This window comes from Camelina sativa, chromosome 2 (assembly GCF_030686135.1).
Source record: "Camelina sativa cultivar CO46 ecotype springtype chromosome 2, ASM3068613v1".
Taxonomy (NCBI): domain Eukaryota; kingdom Viridiplantae; phylum Streptophyta; class Magnoliopsida; order Brassicales; family Brassicaceae; genus Camelina; species Camelina sativa.
Window position 1 is genome coordinate 17,490,426 of NC_141881.1, and position 19,208 is coordinate 17,509,633.

At 38.0% G+C, this 19,208-nt stretch overlaps 4 protein-coding genes across 10 annotated transcripts; 2 read left to right on the forward strand and 2 right to left on the reverse strand.

Annotated features, from left to right (window-relative positions):
* Positions 1-278: 278 nt before the first annotated feature.
* LOC104724100 (receptor protein-tyrosine kinase CEPR1-like) lies at positions 279-4,334 on the reverse strand. The gene is made up of 2 exons (XM_087484798.1): positions 1,186-4,334; positions 279-848 (listed from the first exon to the last, which is right to left on the reverse strand). Exons 1-2 carry the CDS (start codon positions 3,695-3,697, stop codon positions 448-450), a joined length of 2,913 nt encoding a protein of 970 aa, XP_087340924.1. The 5' UTR covers positions 3,698-4,334; the 3' UTR covers positions 279-447.
* Positions 4,335-6,124: 1,790 nt separating this feature from the next.
* On the forward strand, positions 6,125-7,051 carry LOC104724118 (ycf20-like protein). The gene is made up of 2 exons (XM_010442573.3): positions 6,125-6,310; positions 6,446-7,051. The coding sequence occupies exons 1-2, from the start codon at positions 6,171-6,173 to the stop codon at positions 6,906-6,908; spliced, it is 603 nt and encodes a 200-aa protein (XP_010440875.1). The 5' UTR covers positions 6,125-6,170; the 3' UTR covers positions 6,909-7,051.
* On the reverse strand, positions 7,031-8,915 carry LOC104724110 (protein TRIGALACTOSYLDIACYLGLYCEROL 3, chloroplastic). The gene is made up of 8 exons (XM_010442560.3): positions 8,651-8,915; positions 8,497-8,574; positions 8,345-8,406; positions 8,156-8,231; positions 7,956-8,063; positions 7,624-7,799; positions 7,452-7,536; positions 7,031-7,360 (listed from the first exon to the last, which is right to left on the reverse strand). The coding sequence occupies exons 1-8, from the start codon at positions 8,750-8,752 to the stop codon at positions 7,322-7,324; spliced, it is 726 nt and encodes a 241-aa protein (XP_010440862.1). The 5' UTR covers positions 8,753-8,915; the 3' UTR covers positions 7,031-7,321.
* Positions 8,916-9,143: 228 nt separating this feature from the next.
* On the forward strand, positions 9,144-12,101 carry LOC104724125 (uncharacterized). Of its 7 annotated transcripts, none has more exons than XM_087484765.1 (7): positions 9,144-9,284; positions 9,369-9,476; positions 9,561-9,740; positions 10,152-10,228; positions 11,351-11,485; positions 11,600-11,748; positions 11,835-12,101. In XM_087484765.1, exons 4-7 carry the CDS (start codon positions 10,218-10,220, stop codon positions 11,879-11,881), a joined length of 342 nt encoding a protein of 113 aa, XP_087340891.1. In that variant the 5' UTR covers positions 9,144-9,284; positions 9,369-9,476; positions 9,561-9,740; positions 10,152-10,217; the 3' UTR covers positions 11,882-12,101. The 7 variants fall into 7 exon arrangements, 6 of the variants coding, with proteins under 6 accessions (XP_087340891.1, XP_087340907.1, XP_087340889.1 ...); XM_087484781.1 differs by having other exon boundaries at positions 10,162-10,301; positions 10,694-11,485; XM_087484763.1 differs by having other exon boundaries at positions 9,593-9,740; positions 10,162-10,228.
* Positions 12,102-19,208: the final 7,107 nt, after the last annotated feature.

Sequence of the window (19,208 nt, forward strand, 5' to 3'; positions counted from 1 at the left end):
TAGGTTTATAAAAATGAGAATCAAGAATCCACTTCCATGCCATGCAATCGAAAAAGAAGTTCCACTCACTGATGAATAAAGAAAAATGACGAATTAAAAAGTCTACAAAAAAAAGGAGCTTGTGAATTATCATGATTCATTTAGTGGGTCTACTACATACAGACATTCAGGTTCTATGCGTTATTTTGAAGCAGCTATAAAATTCTAGTCAGAATGATGATCATCGATCCATATATAGTATTTTTGTTTACTGTTTACATGTTGATTAGAAATCGGAGAAGAAAAACCGGAAATAATTAAAGTCTTTAAAGGATAGATGTTAAAATACATGTAGAAGTATTTAAAGACTATATATAAGCAGTTTCTTCTATGATATATATTTAAATACAGGATATCTTAGAAGTTATACGAACTGTTGCTACACCTCTCCATCAAGAAAGCATGAGACTAGAGTCTTGTTTGTGTGAGATGATCTGATGATAGTACTAAATCTTTAATCTTTGTTGTGGATTTAGAGGTCATGTCAGGTCCTCCTTGAGGCGCTGCGTCGATGAGAAGCTGGACGACTTCGTTCATGGTAGGACGGATTGTTGGAGTTCTGCTGGTACAACGGATAGCCACACGCAAGGCATTTATCATATCGGCTCTCGATGATTCGGCTAATCTCTTGTCTAGTGTCTCCATCAATCCTTCTTTTGTGTCAATCTTTGTTGACACCCAGTTCACTATGTTTTTGTTCTCCCCGAAACACGAATCCACCGGTTTCTTCCCTGTGATGAGCTCCATTAACACAACCCCGAAACTGTACACGTCGCATTTGATCGTTGCTTTGGATGAGTACGCATATTCTGCCATTTCCAAATGCATATCATCAATTCGTTAGTATGGAAAAACAAATTGAACTACATTTTACAAATAAAAACACTATCAAAAGAAATTTTTAGAATTGTTGAAAGATAGTTAAATAAAAATATTTCGATAAAATTAATTATAATTAACACCATGAAAATAAATGATCAAATTTAGCAAAATCGTTTACTTGTAACAATAAATAAAAGACCTTTCTTTTCTTTTTTAAGTTACTATGGCGATCATATTAAGCTTAGGTCTAATTGTGTTTGTATTTCCATTGTAAATCATTTTAATGTTTCATAATATAAGGTATAAAGAGGTAATATATATCACCTGGGGCCAAGTAACCATAGGTGCCAGCCATAACTGTCGTGGTTGAATCTTTCCCTCTAGCTTGTAACACTTTTGCAATGCCAAAATCAGCAACTTTAGGCTGATAGTTTACATCCAATAAGATGTTTGTCGATTTGATGTCGCGATGAATGATCGGTGGTGAGAGATCATGGTGAAGGTAAGCCAATCCTTGAGCTACTCCGACCGCGATTTGATGACGAGTACGCCACTCGAGATGAACAAAGCCTTTGTGAAGAGCGTCCCATAAGTTACCATTAGGCATGTACTCGTACACCAGAAGACTACAATCCAAACTTGAGAAATAGCTGAAGAGTTTCACAATGTTCTTATGGCGAATGCTCCCGAGGGTCTCAACTTCGGTTTTCAACTCCTTGTTCAAATGCATTTTGTCTTCGGAAGCTGAGTCTTTGCTGCTTTGGCTCCATAGTTTCTTCACCGCAACTACTTCCCCGGATTTAAGCTCTACTCTGTAGACAGTACCCGAACCACCATGACCTACTATGTTCTTGTCGACAAGAGATTCGAGAATCTCCCTTTGGTCGAAACTTATGCGGTGGAAACTCTTAACGTCGTAAGAGAAGTAAGAAGATGCTAAGGTCTCGTCTTGCTCTATCACTGCTCTGTTTTTACTCATCCGTTGTCTCAAGTAAAACATGATGCACCCTAGGACTAGGATGAAGACTGAGACAAGGATTGCCCATATGGAGCTCAGCTTCTTCTTCCCGCGAGGCTCTTGACACATTGGAAACTTCAAATCCGATGAACCAGCAGTTGGAGGAACACAGAGATTAGGGTTATCCGAAAAGCTTTCTACAAGACCTCCTCTTATTAATGAGAAAGGGATGGGACCAGAGAGCCGGTTGTTGGAGAAATTTATCGAGGTTGGGAGCAACTCAGAGAGGTCTTCAGGGATTCTTCCGGTAAGGAGATTACTGGAAAGATCAAGAACGTTGAGAGATCTTAGATTAGAAAGCGATTCAGGTATCGAAGAATCAAGATGGTTGCCTTGCAGCACAAGTAAGTTCAGTTTCCTTAGTCTTCCGATCTCGGACGGTATTGGACCAGACAATTGATTGTTACTGAGATCAAGCTTCACAAGATTGGTGGCATGAGAGATCTCGTGAGGCATAACACCGGAGATTCTGTTACCCTGCATAAAGAGCTCTGACAAATTCCAAGCGCCTCCAATAGCATTAGGTATTGGACCAAACAAGGAGTTGTAAGCCAAGTCGATGATGGAGACATGAGGTAGAGACATAACTCCTTGTGGTATGGTTCCCACGAGGCGGTTGCTCGCAACACGGAACCGTATGAGTGTCTTGCAGTTCCCATAAGTCTCAGGGATTGAACCAGAGAAACGGTTTTGTAGGACAAGAAAGTACAAAAGCTTACCGGATTTGCAAACATGAGCCGGAAGAGGACCTGAGAAGCGGTTTTCCGAGACATCAAGAGCGACCATAGGCGAGGAATATCCAAGATTTGGCGGGAGTTCACCGGTTAAGTAGTTGTCGTAGAGAGACAATATTTTCAAGGTTCTTGAGTTGCCAAGTGACTTGGGAATCTCACCAGTCAAGCTGTTGTTGTAAAGCTGAAGCACTCGTAGTTTCGGAAGACTACAGATTGAATCCGGTATGCTTCCGGTTAACCTGCTAACCGAGATATCGATATCCGTAAGGTTCTTGAGTTTACCGATTTCCTCTGGTATACTCCCAGTTAAGTGATAGTTGTAGTAAAGCTCAAGCTGCCTTAGGTTGGAAAGGTTCCCAATTTCTTTTGGAATCTCACCAGAGAGAAAGTTTCCGCTAAGTTCAAGATCAACAAGAGAACTCAAGTTACCAATAGATCTTGGGATGTTACCATGGAGCATACACGTCATCAGGAGCATGTGTGTGAGCTTCGTGAGCTTAGAGACAGAATCAGGTAGAGTCCAGAGGTCGAGCTCTGGATTCTCATTGAAGTTGAGATACTCTAGATCAGTGAGATTAAAAATGGAGAAAGGGAAGCTACCGGTGAAGTGGTTCCAAGACATGTCGATGACTCTTAAAGCTTTCATTGATGAGAAATCAGGGAGAGTTCCTTTGAGATAAAGAGAGCTCATGTTTAGCTCTCGAAGCAGAGAACAGCTAGGGATGGTGCTAAGGAAGCTGCTGCTTCTGTTGAGATGGTTGCGAGAGAGACGAAGAACACGAAGGTTTGGGAAGTAAGAGCAAATCCCATCTGGGAAAACCCCGGAGAGTGACCAACTGGAAAGGTCAAGATCGGTTACTAGCCCTTGACCGTCGCATCTTACCCCGGTGAAGTCACAATAGTTAGTACCAACGTCGTCAGAAACATTCCAAGAGGACAAAGCGTCACCGAAGAGAGAATTTTTCATAAGCTTGAAGAACTGAGGTTGTTGGTTCGAACTCATCAAGCCCCATGATTGGTTATTGCTGAAGCAAAAGAAGAAGAAGAAGAAGAGAACAAAAACGGTGAAAAAATTGAGATGCATTTCAGGGGAAGATCAAAAGTAAACCTAGAGAAGCTACCTTAGGTTGCAAGAAAAGAGAGATATATAATTTTGGGGTTGGGAGAAAAAAGAGATCAGGAAGAAGAGAAGAAGCTTACAAGTTGAAAGACTGAAATTATTGATAGGCTTATAAAAACAAAAGAAGGGTTCATGTTTTTTTGTACACGATCAAAAATCAGAATCAGATAGATGCATTATACGAAAAGAAATATATAGTTTAAATAATAATATCATTGAAGAAAAGGAACATACATATCTTTCTTTTACATAAAGAAGCTTTATGTTTTATACCCACTAAGTTTATTATAGAGAGAATAACTTAGAGGTGTATGTAGCCAACTTTATACCCTATATAAAGCTTTACTTTAAAAAAAAAATATATCTATATATTAGGAAAAGGAAGAGTTGAAATATCACTGAATCTGATACTAAAGAGTGCATGATCATCTGTCCAAGAACCTCGCTCTTGTCTCGACATGTTTTTTGCTTGTGCTTTTTTGGATGGACATTGGACACAACCATGCATGAGACTATATTAATTATATAAAACATTTTCTCTCGCCATAACTATATTATTTTTATTTCTCTCAAATAGATTTTGAGCTTTCTTCAAACATATGTTCTGTGGAATCGGAAATACGTATATTTAAGTGCAGCATTTGAAAATGTACAAATAATTCTTTTAAAAAATTATTAGTTGTAAATAAAATTCGTATAATTTTCTAAAATTTTAATTTGATATATGTGAATTGTTTAACGAATACATGGTCGTTTAAAGTTTATATAGTTTTCTTTTGTCACAAACACACTTTATTTATCATTGAAACAAATATACGTACGCTCTATTTAATTTAAAACCAGTTAAGAACATAAGCGTAAATAAAACAAAATAATGTATTCATCTTACATATATAGCGCTGCTAATTCACTTAGTTTATAAGTAAAAGTAGGCCATTTATCCGGTTCAGAAATTTCATAAACGTTTTTACTTTTCAACCTAAGTACACTTCCATATGGAGAGAGGAGATACCTCATCGGTATGAGACTATGTACATACAGTTGCTGCTTTCCGTCATGACGAGCATAGTCCATATGAGGTCAGAGGTCTGTCGTCGTCCCAACTTGAAGATTGAACCTCTTGGACTTGGTTCGTCACATTTTTTACGTAAAATATTTGGATAAACCCGGAGGTATGCAAGTGTAGAATAACTAGTCCAAAGAATTTATATATTCGATTAAGGCCCAAACTGTTAATGGGTCTTGGTTATATTAAGAAACAAGTAGTAAACCTAGGTCATCCTTTGGTGTTAGTATAAATATGTGTTGTAATGGTATAAAGTATAAACAACATTTAGGGGTTGTTATTGAATAATGGATTTTAAAAGAATTTGGTGTATTTTGGAATCCAGTGTTATTCAATTAGGTATTTGAAAAAGTACATTAAAATCTGATGTTATTGGATTATGTATTTATTTGATGGATTTTAGAATTCTTTAAAAACATTGTTATTCAATTTCCATTGGATTTGGTATCATTTTAGATTTCAACGTATTTCACTCCAAAAAGATGAACAAACACAATCCCACATATTTTTCAAGTATTTCAATCTCTCTATCTTTCTCTCTTTATTCAAAATTGATTTAGGAGATTATTCTAAGAATTAAGAAATAAAATATAGCTCTGGCCAAAAGACCACTATGATCTTTCATTTTGGGGCTTGACACAGTTTGCAGATCCTTAGATCTGATTCTGCCTATCAAATTCATTGTTTACACAATTTCACTGGTTTTTCTTCCCTTTTTTTTTTTGAATAAGATTGAGGATTAAAAACTCTTCTATCTATGGTTTCATTTTGATTGAAGATGTTAGTTCCTCTTGTTTTTGTTTCATCTAATTGAAGAACAGGGGAGAAATCACATAAAAAGAAAATCCTAAAAGATTGATATTTCATCTCAGATCCAAAAAAATCAAAACTCTTAACAACTGAATCAAACAACAAGAATCTCCAGCAGAGATCCACCACCATAAATCAAGAAGAAACCCTAATCAGATCTCCAACTCACATGTTTTTTTGTTTCATTTGATATAATTATGGGTAATTTATTTTATTTTTATTTAACTTCAAAAATAAATCCACTAGTAATGACTTTCAAATCTATTAGTAATGTCATTCAAATCCACTAATAACTAGGTTTGGACCCGCACGTACGTGCGGGGTTAATTTCAAAAGCTAAATATATTTTAAATTTGTAATAATTGTATAATGTATTTTATTAACATTCATAATTCAAAGTCATATTAGTTTAGTATTCGATTTGTTTTTAACTCAGTTAAAAAAAAATAATAATAATAATAATTTGATTTGTTTTTTTATCATTAATGACATTTTTAAAAATAAGAAAAAGAAAACTTTTCCCGTCCTGATATACCCTAAAAATCGAGACATTGTTTTCTAATGGCATGTCAAATTCAAGCTTCACGCGTCTCCCCAGTTCTGGAAATTGATAAAGGTCTCTCCTTTATGATAAATGTCTTCCATAGCAGACGAAGAGCTTCCTCCATTACCCTTACTTCATTTCCTTATCCCATGAAAAGGTACCGTTTTGCGTTTCACGTTTCGATTCTGTGCATAATCATCATCATTGGTTTCAGCATTGCAAATTTTGAATTTGATGCGTAATCATCTTAGGGTTTGAGTATTGAAAAGTTTTCTTCATTTTTGTTCAATAGTTTTCAGATGACAAGACCAAACCGGAAAATAGCGTTTGCGTTAGACACAGGTTCTTCTGTTCCTGTTCCTGGAGATAATGATGGAGGAGGACAAGAGATGAATGGAGACAGGACCGTTCTCGGTAGCACTCGATTGGGTCGAATTGCGATCGCAGGAGGCAAACAGCTGCTTGGGAAGATAAACTCTGCAAGAAAAAACTTCCCAATGAAGATATTTTTGCTGCTTCTTGGCTTCTACACTGCCAATGCATTGGCTACGATTCTTGGACAAACCGGTGACTGGGACGTGCTTGTTGCTGGAATCGTCGTGGCTGCGATCGAAGGAATCGGTATGCTTATGTATAAGAGGCCGTCTTCTTCAATGTTTTCAGGGAAGTTGCAGTCTTTTGTTGTGTTTATGAATTTCTGGAAAGCTGGTGTTTGCTTAGGTCTCTTTGTTGATGCTTTCAAGTTAGGCAGTTGAAATAAAGCATCTTTCTCTTCTTCTAGATGAGTTATGTTTGTGTATATATATACATTTGTTACTACTGTTTTGGAGATTCACAAGTATCTGCTAAAGTTTCAGTATGTATGAAAATGCAAGTCTTTGTTCTTGGTAGATAAAAACCCAATTCTCATTTATGCATTATAGAGTGAAATCTCACGACTTACAATGCTTCCCTGATCTACTCTTCTAAGAATAACGAGTGTTTACAAGTAGGCTAAGCTTTGTTTAGGAGGAACTGAAGTTTCTTGTGAACTAATTGCTCTCAGACGGTTTCTTCCAAATCTTAATGGGAAGCCAGAGGTATATATATTTGCCAGGATCCAGACATATGTTGTGTGCCAACCGTGTCTCGTCGTTTCTTCATCCCAAATTGTCTCAGATTGCGTCCCCTAGTATCTGATTGGTCCATCGAGGCTGCCTGTAGCAAACTGAGAGATACAAAACAAAAATGAATGACTCAAACTGCATCCCAAGTACGTCCATGTTGATATTAGATGTGAACATGTGAAAAGAAGGGACCTGTTGAACTATTGGATTTGTTGAGGTTGTAAATTCATGTGTCATTCCTTGCCAAACGATCTTTCCTTCATACAGAAACAATAACCTGAATACAAGAAGAAACTTAACTTTCTTCAGGGATGAAGTGAGAGCTGCAAAAACCATATCTTGTAATATGGACTGAAATCAGAACCTGTCTACAGCTCTTTGAATGGTGCTATGTTGATGTGTTACAACCAGATAAGACGCAATTTTTCCAGGTTTTCCAACTGCATCCTCATCCGTCATGTGAACAGACCGTATAAGATCTTCAACTACAGTTGATGCAATTGGATCCAGTCCAGCAGTTGGCTCATCGTACAAGAGCACCTAAGAAAAGGCAGCGCATAATTAAACTAACTTCAAAACCCATAAATGAATGCTTAATTTTCACCACCTGATAAGTTAAAAACTTTCATCATGAACTATGAGATGCAGGAGTCGAGCCTCTAGAGAAGAAACAACATGAGTAGATCTTCAGATTACCTCTGGCTCTATGACCTCTTTTGTTGTATCAAAAATTAGTGAACGAGCTAAAGCAACCCTTTTCTTCATTCCACCAGATAGCTCAGAAGGTAATCGATTCTCAACACCCTGATCTTATTAGAAACAAAAATAAAAATAAGCTGGATGTGGACTATTCACCAGGTATTTAACTAGCCTATGTTTGTACTGAATTAAGATACCTTCAAACCAACAGCTGCTAAGGTTTGTGTCACAAGCTCAGATATTTGATTCTCCGGCATTTTTGATCTTTCATAACTGTGATCATTACCATAGACAATCAATATGTCTAAAACCAAAAAAAGCATCCGTATCCGTAATCTTTTGGCTAAAAATGAGGCCATATAGGACGTTAAAGAATAACATCTTACAGTAGAAAACCAACATTTTCACGAACTGATAGAGAATCAAAGAGAGCTGCACTCTGAAACACCTGTAAGATAGAAAAAATGCCATTTATATACACAAACTCGAAACAAATAATCCACGACTCATGAGAATCATATCTCAGAACAGCAGTTACCAGGCCAATACGAAGTCCTGATATTTCCTCATCACTTATCAAACCAGCTCGTTTTTTTCCTCGTATATAAACTTCTCCCTGCATACCAAACATCAAAGAAAATCCATAATCTGAAGGTTATGATCTGCCAGATAGAGTAGAGACAGTTGCAGACCTTGTCTGGAGCAAGAAGTCCAGCCATGATCTTTAAAATGGTTGATTTCCCAGTCCCAGAAGGACCGATCACCCCAACAGCTTCGCCATGTCTAATCTGCATTCAAAAGAATTTGGTTAGCATGTCGTCGTAATTCTCGTTTCGTTCTATCATGTACCTATTTTGGTGTACACCCGTTGACAAATTTCCATCGTATTAGGAAATGTATTACCAATACAGGGAAACCCCGATATGGGACATATGTTGTATTTCGATTGGAAAGAGTACATGACGGACAAAAAAACACAAATCTTGAATGAGACAAAATCAAATATAATTAATAATATATCTTTCTACTATAGAATAAAAATAAGAAAAATGAAATTACTTCTTTGTTCTTGTTATTTTAAATTTACGGCCTACCAAATATGTTTAACCAAAAGAAACCCAATTACCAAATCCCCTGGCCAAGCCCAATAAATTAAAGGAACCAACAAAAAAAAAAAGGTCAGCTTTTGCAACAGACGTTGACTCTCCGACCAAAAACAAAAAAGAATATTGGAAAAGGGAAAGTGTTGAAGAGACGATTTCTTTAACCTTCCTCGACCACATCAAACATCTAAAATCTAAATTCATCAGAAATTAATCGAAGCGAGTGAGTACTTCTGTGTTACTCTCGGATTAATAATTATTCATTCATATTTATCTAAGTTTTGTTTTCTACATCCTTATTTTGCAGATGGATTTCTAGGGTTTTTGCAAGCAATCGAAACGGCTTCAATTGCTATCAATCCATATCAAAAGAGAGATTAGTGTCGCGATTCATGACACTTGAAAGCTGAAGCAGGTTATCCTTGTATTTGAAGTATTTATATCTGAAAATTAAATCTGTGGAAGACCTGAATCAGCTCTACGTTCATGACTTATGCAGATTCATTTCATGTTTTTTTTTTTTTTTGCAAGCATTCAAGTGTGTTCAACTTGAGTCTCTTGGATTAGTAACGATCCGCAGCAAAATTTGGCTTTTGTCTCTTACATCATAACGAAGTCCCTCCCAAATCAACATGTGCATTGCCAAAGATAAGCTAACTTATGCTACTGCCTAAAAATGGTAATTATTCTTTTATAGTTGTTTAGAAATGAGAAAATTTGACAACAACGATGAAGGTTATAATTTATGAACACCATTAACGAATATATGTAATAGGAAGAACGAAATCAGCCTTTTACATCCTTAGGCTACTCATTCTTAATATTCACAGGCGTAATTTTCCCATCATTCGTCTTCTCAAGGACCATTGGAGCAATGTATTCCTTCATTGTAAAAGAAGTTCAGCTAATTAGGGTAGCCTACAAAATTAAGAGTATTGGTATTAGACAATCCATATCTAGCATTTCATATCTAGGAGATTACCATTATCACATTACTAAAAACTATATATATATAATTACTTATATAGATTTTTAACACAAATCTCGATCAAGTCTCATTTTTCATCAGCTTATATTGATAAGTATTTAGTTTATTTCAGGATAGAACTTACAGATTCATGAGCCAATAGTGACTTGGTTTCTCGGCCTTGTTTTGATGTTCTCAAGGTATGTGAAACCTGTAACTTTCTATGAAACTTCCTGAGTGAATCCATCATTGGCGGCCTTCTATACTTATAAGGTGAGTTTAAGAATTGTATTGTAGGTTTTTGATGTGTTTGGTTGTATCAGACGTCTAGTTTGGTATTTATATAAGTAATGGAGGAGAAATTGTAGAGGAGATGTTTAGGGGTTTGATTGTTCTATTTTTCAGTTTAAGTTTTTCGGAAAGTGAAAGATTTGGTTAGTTTTGGAAATGCTTTTGATTTGAGATGTTATTGTGGAGGATGTTTAGGGATTTGATTGTTCTATTTTTTTTGAAATTTGGATGAAAGATTGATTACATGATTGTGTGCGAGTAAATAGCTAATTTTGAAAGAGTCTTGATATGGTTGGTTCCTAATTCTCCGTAATACAATATTTATTGTGATCTATTAACATATTAATTTCCCTAATTATTGTATTTGTTCACAGGTAGCTGTAGAGGATTCTGTTTGGAAATGATTGTATCATAAACATGATCCGAATAGAGTAATACCACACATCTAAAGATCCGCGTGTTTCTACTCAATTAGATTACCTCTTTGCCCCCAAATATTTTTTTCCTTGTTCTTTATTTTTTTTATTTCGTAAGGGCATTGTATGGCATATTAGTTTTATTGTTTTTTTTTTATCCTAAGTGTGCTTCCCTTTTAATAGTATAGATGACAACAAATTCACGTTAAATAAATTAGAAAACTTTTGAATTCTAAAATCCACAAGTAATTAAAATCTATTAAAGTCTTTCATTCAATAACACCCCCTTAGTTTCTGTTATTTGGCTTCTTCGAGCTCAACTTTTAGTTTTTCTACAGTCCTGCCTACATTTTCTTTTTGGAAAACGAGGAAGATGTCGTAGACAAGGCATTGAAACTTACTGGAAGTGACATGGGCGGATGGATTGTAGTCGTTAAGGCTGTACTAATGCCTACTTGTTACAAAAATTGTGTGGCATGTTTCAGATATTTCCTTGGACAACGTCAATAAATATTATTTTCTCCTTGGAAAATCAATGTCTGATGTGTTCTTTGATTGATTGTGATCGATCATGCTATATAATATTATCTCCTGCCATTGCAATTGAATTAATAGGATGGGGGTTTTGGCGTGTTATGACCTACTTTCTTTACTGCCTGAGGCTGATGTCAAGATCGGGCTGTCTAAACATTTCTCTTCTAGTGGAGAGGTTACACGTGTAGATGTCCGCAGAAATACTCGTCACGAATGGTTTGTAGTCTATTTCCTCCAGTTTGTGACACAGTCGGTTGTGAATTTTCTCTCTCTCTCCCTCAAGTTATTAAATTTCTAACGAAAGACTTTTGTCTCTGTTGAATTTTACAGCTCAGCTCTAGTTTGTATAGTGGGACAAGGATGTGTAGAGAAGGCGCATGAACTAAGTGGAGGACGTAACGCTGATGGATGGAATATTGTAGTTGAACGTGTTTTTCCTCTCAAGCGCAAAGCAACCCATACTGGCAAAGGAAATCCATGTACAAATTTGATCTTTTGTCTTCTTTTACCAGCAACTCTTGCAAAATTATGACCTCTCGTTGATTTCCTTGTTTATACTTTTTAGTAATGGAGGCTAAGATGGAGAAGATGGTCAAGGGAAGAAGAAGATGATGAAGAAGAAAACTACGGAGTAGAAGCCTCTCTCTTTCTTAGGACAAGACAAGACGAATCCTTTTTGGTGTTTTTTAGTAATAGTTTGTGATACAATCCAACCCCTTCTGATTGTGTGTTTTTAAAAAAAAAAACAATACTTACGGATTTTCTATAGTTATTTGTCAGCGCATGTTGCCGGTATGATGTGGTTTAATAATTGAATCTAAAATTCACACAATGAATTTGTTTGAGTGGGGAACAAATTCACTTAAAGATCTCTCTCTAAAAATTGGATTAAAGCTAGCAAATAAAGAGGAGTTATGATTTTTTGAAGAAGAAGGTAGGGTTTTGCTCATAAACAATGAAGAATTAGGATTTTGTATTAATTGCTGGATGGATTACAATAAAGGGGATCTCCCTTATTTATATGTTTCTCTAGATTACAGAATATAACTACTTTCCTAATAGATCAAACCAAGATTAGGAAAGTTTCTTCTTCCATGTTAGGTCAGCCGCCGGGCGATCTAAGTAGTCGGGTTCATTGAGGCGGCTGAATGACTTCGTTGGGCTTCTTGCGTATAGGCCCGGTTAACTGTCCCAAAAGAGGGGGTCCCTCGGTTTAGTTTATCTTCGGTTTAGATCGGTATGTCGTGGGTGCTAAATCCCGCACCAACAATTAGTCCCCCCCCCCAGTTCGGTAGATTCGATTATCCATTCGAGTTTCCGAACTATAGAAAAAATATTCGATCTGAACTTTAGGAAAACTGAATTCCGAGCATGCGAACTGATGTTGTGCGTCAGAACTCGTCGCCTCGTTAAAACCTTCTCCGGTAAACCTCATGGGAAAACCTGAAGTAAGGAAAAAGAGTACGAGTCATGATCCTAATGAAGGTCATACGGACGGTCTCGCTGATGGTTGCCTTGGCTGAGTCGATCTTTCGGTCTTCTTGGACGAATGCTTGGACGAAGTGGTTGATCTTATGTCTTGAAGTCCTGGATGAGCTCTTGGTTTGAGTTATCCTGCGGGCGATATGAATGTCCGAGAGGTGTCCGGGACCGGCTCGAGCGTTCTTGGGCGTGTGTTTGATCCCGTGCTCACATCACGTACCGTTGTAGTTGCTAATCCAAGTTGAGACGTGTCATAGATCATAATGACTTTTTGTAGTTGGTCGCTCTCTTCATAGCTGACTAGCTAGCTCGCAATTTGAGACTGGAATCTCGGAGGTCAGAAGAGGAAGCTCAGTCTTCGCAGGCCATTAGGTTTGTGATTTCTGAAATGAATGATGATTCAGATCGAGATGGTAATTGAGACAGGATCATGATGTAATGATGAACTACAATCGAAGTTATCTGCAGACAATCTGAAACTGAAGTTGTCTGATCATGAACTGAAGCAGAAGCTGTCTGAGGTTGACTTGGAAGTGAGGTGTCTGAGGACGACCTGACAATGAGACGTCAAAGGACGACCTGAAACTGAAGTTATCCGAAGACGAACTGAAAATTGTCTGAAGGACGAACTGAGAAGTTTTTCGAAGACGAACTGAAAAGTGTCTAAAGGACAAACTGAGAAGTTTTCCTGAAGACGAACTGAAAAGTTGTCTGAAGGAAGAACTGAGAAGTTTTCCGTAGGACGAACTGAGAAGTTGTCTGAAGACGAACTGAAAAGTTGTCTGAAGGAATAACTGAAACTCAAGTTGTCTGAAGTACGAACTGAAAAGTTATCCGAAGATGAACTGAGAAGTCGTCTGAAGACGAACTGAAAAGTTGTCTGAAGACGAACTGAGAAGTTGTCTGAAGACGAACTGAAAAGTTGTCTGAAGACGAACTGAAAAGTTGTCTGAAGACGCACTGAAAAGTTTCCCGAAGACAAACTGAGAAGTTGTCTTGTTTAGACAAATTGCTTTTGCAAGAAATAAAGTTTTCACTCTATTCGGAATTTTACACGAGGCGGGACGTCTCCCGGCTTACACCGAGTAATCCTTATTGAGGGTAATTTAACCCGAGCGTCAATGCGCTTTAGCGAAGGGCGAAGTATAGGACTTCGGCTTACCTTCTTTGCTCCAGTTCGGAAATCGAAAGGCGAAATTTAAAACTCTGGGTTCGGCTTATATCCGTCCGAACTGGAACTTACGAAACAATTCTAAAAGAATTCTCTGGGTTCGGCTTATCTCTCGTCAAGGAGTTATCGAAACAATTCAAAAAGAATTCTCTGGGTTCGATTTGTCTCGCACTGGAGATTTGTTATCGAAACAATTCAAAAAAGAATTCTCTGGGTTCGATTTATCTCAAGTCAGAGATTTATTGCGTAGTAACGCAAATCGATCATCTGGCCAGGATGTCGATGATGATCAGTTCGGTTCTGAACTTGATACACATTCGTGTATACCTAGTTTTTTTTTTTTTTTTTTTTTGCGTGTAACTGAAGCATTTAATGTTGACACAGTTTCGCAGCGCAATCTGATTGTCCTTGGCTACTATGCTCTTACAATATGATTGGTGTAAAAAATACTAGGACTCAGCGGTTATCTCCCCCCCCCCTTCACTATAAATAGAACGGGAAGAAGAGGTATGGTGAGCATCTCACATCCAATTCATAGAAGAACACAATATGCCAATAACAACCCGATCTGCGTGTCATGGCTCGGAACCGAACTGAGTTTATACGTGGCAAGGCTCGGTTGCGAGACAAGACTCGGCTTTGTTTTTTTTTTTACGAGGCATGGCTCGGTTGCGAGACAAGACTCGGCTTCTTTTTTTTACGAGTCGTGGCTCAGTTGCGAGATAAGTCTTGGATTCTGATTTTTTTTTTTAAAGTAAGGATGCTTGCTTCACACTGATAAGATATGCCATCATGCTGAAGAGATCTCTTACACTAGAGATTGATGCAATAATAGAGCTCAAATCTATCGTAGAATAAATAGTCAAGAATGCTAGGCATGTGATAAAATGTGATAAAAGGGATAACAAATCAAATACATATGATCAAGTAATAATGATTTTCAAGTTCATGTGTTTTGATGATTCTATATGGCATGAGGATATCTAGCGCAACTTGATTTGACTAAATTAACATATAAGAATGTATAGAAGACTTATCTCGATGAATATGTCGGACAAAATGTGTCTGCTTCAGAAACACAGTGATAGCTTTTGGTAGAAATAGCCGATTGACATGAAATTGGTCTTGTTAGATAGATAAGCTTCGGGGCTTCAAATTGATATGTTGATCGGCGTCTGGAGCTTTCTAGAGTGGCAGGAAATTGCTTCCAAAATCGGCTCTTTGGACAAGTCAGATCTGTCATTTAGAGTTTTGATAGATCACACATGTTGAGGAAAATTGGTGATAAATTTCTTGAAACAGCTCGGTTTCAGGCGAGGTCGGTCTCGTAAGAGAGATGAGACTCGGGGCTTCAAGCTGATATGCATATTGATTACATCTTCCATATGGATTCCTGGGAATATTGTCATGATGTAAGGCGATCTGACAATTGCGGACAGGCTGCATCTGATCAAGATAACTGGTCATAAGTTCAGATGTTGAGCACCAATGAAGATTTGATCGATCTCGTTAGGAAGATAAGCCTTGGGGCTTCAAATTTACATGTAGATCGCCGTCTGGTTCTTCCTAGAACGCCAGAAAGTCGTCTTCAAAGTTTGACTTTCTTGACAGATCAGATTAGCGATTTAGGGTTTTGACAGATCGCACCAGTTAAGGAAAATCTGTGATAAGTTTCTTGAAACAGCTCGAATTGAGGCGAGGTTGATCTCGTTAGAATCATAAGCGTCGGGGCTTCAGATGGATATGTAATACGGCACCTGGTTCTCCCTAGATCGATGGGAAACGTCGTTAAAAGTCGGAGATCGGTTCTGCAATATAGAGTTCTGACAGATTAGACCAGTTGAGGAAGATTGGTGATAAATTTCTTGAAACAGCTTGGCTCCAGGCGAGGTTGGTCGTGTTGGAACGATAAGCCTCGGGACTTCACACTGATATGCAGATCGCCTAAAGGTTCTATCTGGATCGCTGGGAATAGTGTCACGATGTGAGACGACCCGTCAATTGTGGACAAGCTGCATCTGCTCCGTAAAATTGGTCATAAGTTTTGATAGATAGCACTGATTGAGACGTGGTCAATCTTGATAGAAAGCTAAGCCTCGGAGCTTCAAGTTTTTATGTATTTTGATTCTTGGTTCCTTCTAGATCGGTGGCGAACTAATCTCCAAGTCATGATGGCGAGCTGATAGCTAGACTTTTGACCAGGATATGTCAGTTTGGAAGTAGGGTGATAACTTTCGGTAGACACTTCGGACTGAGTTGAGATCGGCTTTTCTGGGAAGATAAACCTCTGAGCTTCAGAATGATATGTATACCGGCTCTAGGTTCCAATAGATCGGTGGCAAACTGCTCTCCAAGTCGGGATGACGAACTGACAGCTCTAGTTTCGAACAGGATGTGTCTGTTCCGGAAATAGAGTGATATCTTCTGGTAGACACTGCAGTTTGAGACGAGGTCGGTCTCATTAGAAAGATAAGCCTTAGGGCTTAAATTTGATATGCATACCGGCTCTAGGTTCCGTCTATATAGGTGGCAAGCTGTTCTACAAGTCATGACGGCGAGCTGATAGCTAGGCGCCAGGCTATAATTGGAAGCTAAACGATCTAGGAATGAAGCTAGGCAGTCAGGCGAAAAGCTGGACGAGCTGGAGAGGTAGGCGACAAGCTAGACGAGCTGTTGAGGTAGGCGACAAACTGGACGTCCTGGTGAAATAGGCGATGAGCTGGACGACCTGGCGAGGTAGGCGACAAGCTGAACAACATGGCGAAGTGGCGACAAGCTGAACAAGCTGGCGAGGTGGATGACAAGCTGAACGAGCTGGCGAGGTGGGTAACAAGCTGAACGAGCTGGTGAGGTGACAAGCTAGACGATCTGGCGAGGTGGGCGACAAGCTGGGCGACCTTGAGAGGTAGATGACAAGTTGGGCGACCTAGAGAGGTAGGTGATAAGTTGGGCGACCTGGAGAGATAGGCGACAAGCTGGGCAACCTGGAGAGATTGGTGACAAGCTGGACGACATGCTAGATAGACAGACCGCTCTGAAATTTCAGTTAGGTAATCTGTCGACGAGCTTGTTCCAATTGGTTTGCTCGGAAATTGCTTCCAAAGTAGGTTGGTCTGCGTTTTAGGGTTTTAGACACGCTGCACAGAACAGGCAATAACTCTTAGTTCAGAGCTCGGACTCAAACAGGGTCGGTCTCTCCGGAAAGATGACGCTAAGGGCTATCCGTGGATAGGTTATGCGTAATCTGGGGCATAGTACTTTGTCGGGAAATCGATCCCGAAGCTGACAAAGACAGATCTGCGTTTTAACAGATAGTGTATGCTGGAGAGAAATAATGATATCTCTCGGTAGACAAGTCCGATCGACATGAAACCGGATTCTATGGAAAGCTTATTCTCTGGTCAATCCATAGGTAGGTTATTAATAACCTAGTTCGGCGGAGTCTGCTGGTAAATCGTCCCCGAGGTCGACTGGTCGGGACCAGTCAGATCTATATTAATTTCGACAGATAGAATATGCGGCAGTGAGAAGGCGATTTCTCTCTGAAGAAAACTCCGATTGAAACGAAATTGAGTTCTATGGAAAGCTTATTATCAGGGCAATCCATAGACAGGTTATTTACGACCTGATTCGTCGTACTCATCCGGGAACTCGATCCCGAGGCTGGCTGGTCGAAAACAGACGGATCCTTATTTAAAGGATAGAGTATGTTGCAGAGAAACTGTGATATCTTTCAGAAGAGAGCTCGGATTGAAACGAAATCGGGTTCCACGGAAAGCTACTGCTTGGGGCAATCCGTAGATAGGTTACTCGTCTTCTGGTTCGTCGGGAGCTGCCGGGAATTCGCCTTGCAAGGTGGCGGTTCGGATAGTTGAACTTGATCTTCTGGTTTATTTTAGCTTTTGTTGTAGAGAGGAAAAAACGTAGAACTGTTGTGTAAGGCTCCCCACATACGGCGCCAATATTAGGAAAGTTTCTTCTTCCATGTAATAGATCAAACCAAGATTAGGAAAGTTTCTTCTTCCATGTTAGGTCGGCCGCCGGGCGATCTAAGTAGTCGGACTCATTGAGGCGGCTGAATGATTTCGTTGGGCTTCTTGCGTATAGGCCCATTTAACTGTCCCAAAAAAGGGGTCCCTCGGTTTAGTTTACCTTCGGTTTAGATTGGTATGTCGTGGGTGCTAAATCCCGCACTAACAATTCTGTTTTCATCATTACCCAAGACTATATACATTCGATTCGACTGATTAGCTATTTAGGTAGACAAACAAATTTTTCTTAAACTTCAAGAAAATGAAATGATTGAGCATTCTTGTTTATAAAAATCATGATATTTACCATTTTTGTGCCCCTTGAAGATTAAAATGTCTGGGCATCCATGTTTATTGTACGAAGAAAAATTTAGTCATGCGCACTTTGCAAAGCCGAATTTGTAACATTTTATAAGCAAATTTATCAACTGAAGCATTATCTCCGCAAAGAGCCTCTACCTCAAGTTTGTGCCATTGAGTAATCGTACTTCAATTAAATCTTTAACAACAGCTCTGATTGATCATCCCAAGTGAACTACACAAATCTTTAACAACACTATTTTATTACTAGGAAATTAAATCATTATCTAAAAAAATCTCATCTTCAATAAATTTTATTCAAAATACCACTAAAATTTTAAAATTTATATTAATATATGTGTAAATTTATAAAAATTTACAAAATTTATCATATATATATAAATAAAATTTAATATATATATTTTATAAATATTTTCTTTAAAACTTTTAAAACCTTTTTAAAATCTTATAAATATTTGGATTGAGTCTCCTAATATTAGTTACTATCCAGAACCAGAAATCGATATAAATTTTATAAACATTTATAAATTTTCATTTAATAAGGGATATTTTAAAAATAGATAAATCACGCTTCTATTTTTGAACAACGAACACCAAAAAGAAAATTTCTCAAAATTTCTCAAAATTTCTCTTTATGATTTAAACATAGAAAACTTACAAAAATATCATTTACTTATGGTCCAAGATCCAGAAAACTGTCCGGCGTTCTCTAACCAACTAGATGATTTGCAAGTCTTCGGTTCTTCTTTCCACTCTTTACCCTAGCAAACTCCAAGATTGCCTCGCTCGGTCGTCTAGAATTTTAATCGTAGAAAATTCATTTGTAAACTTTTTTTCTTTAGTTTGAGCTACCAATCTTGAAGTTTCCTTCTACTTAATGTGTGGTTGACAAAATATATATATATATATATATATATATATCATTTACCTTTTT

Coding starts and splice junctions, on each gene's coding strand:
- LOC104724125 (XM_010442586.3), top strand. Junction 10,229..11,350: donor CTTGTTTTGATGTTCTCAAG/GTATGTGAAACC, acceptor TTGAATTAATAG/GATGGGGGTTTTGGCGTGTT. Junction 11,749..11,834: donor TACTGGCAAAGGAAATCCAT/GTACAAATTTGA, acceptor TATACTTTTTAG/TAATGGAGGCTAAGATGGAG.
- LOC104724100 (XM_087484798.1), bottom strand. CDS start 3,697: ATGCATCTCAATTTTTTCACCGTTTTTGTTCTCTTCTTCTTCTTCTTC. Junction 849..1,185: donor CTATGGTTACTTGGCCCCAG/GTGATATATATT, acceptor TGGAAATGGCAG/AATATGCGTACTCATCCAAA.
- LOC104724110 (XM_010442560.3), bottom strand. CDS start 8,752: ATGCAGATTAGACATGGCGAAGCTGTTGGGGTGATCGGTCCTTCTGGG. Junction 8,064..8,155: donor TAGCAGCTGTTGGTTTGAAG/GTATCTTAATTC, acceptor TAATAAGATCAG/GGTGTTGAGAATCGATTACC. Junction 7,361..7,451: donor CAAATCCAATAGTTCAACAG/GTCCCTTCTTTT, acceptor TGTATCTCTCAG/TTTGCTACAGGCAGCCTCGA.
- LOC104724118 (XM_010442573.3), top strand. CDS start 6,171: ATGGCATGTCAAATTCAAGCTTCACGCGTCTCCCCAGTTCTGGAAATT. Junction 6,311..6,445: donor TTTCCTTATCCCATGAAAAG/GTACCGTTTTGC, acceptor TTTGTTCAATAG/TTTTCAGATGACAAGACCAA.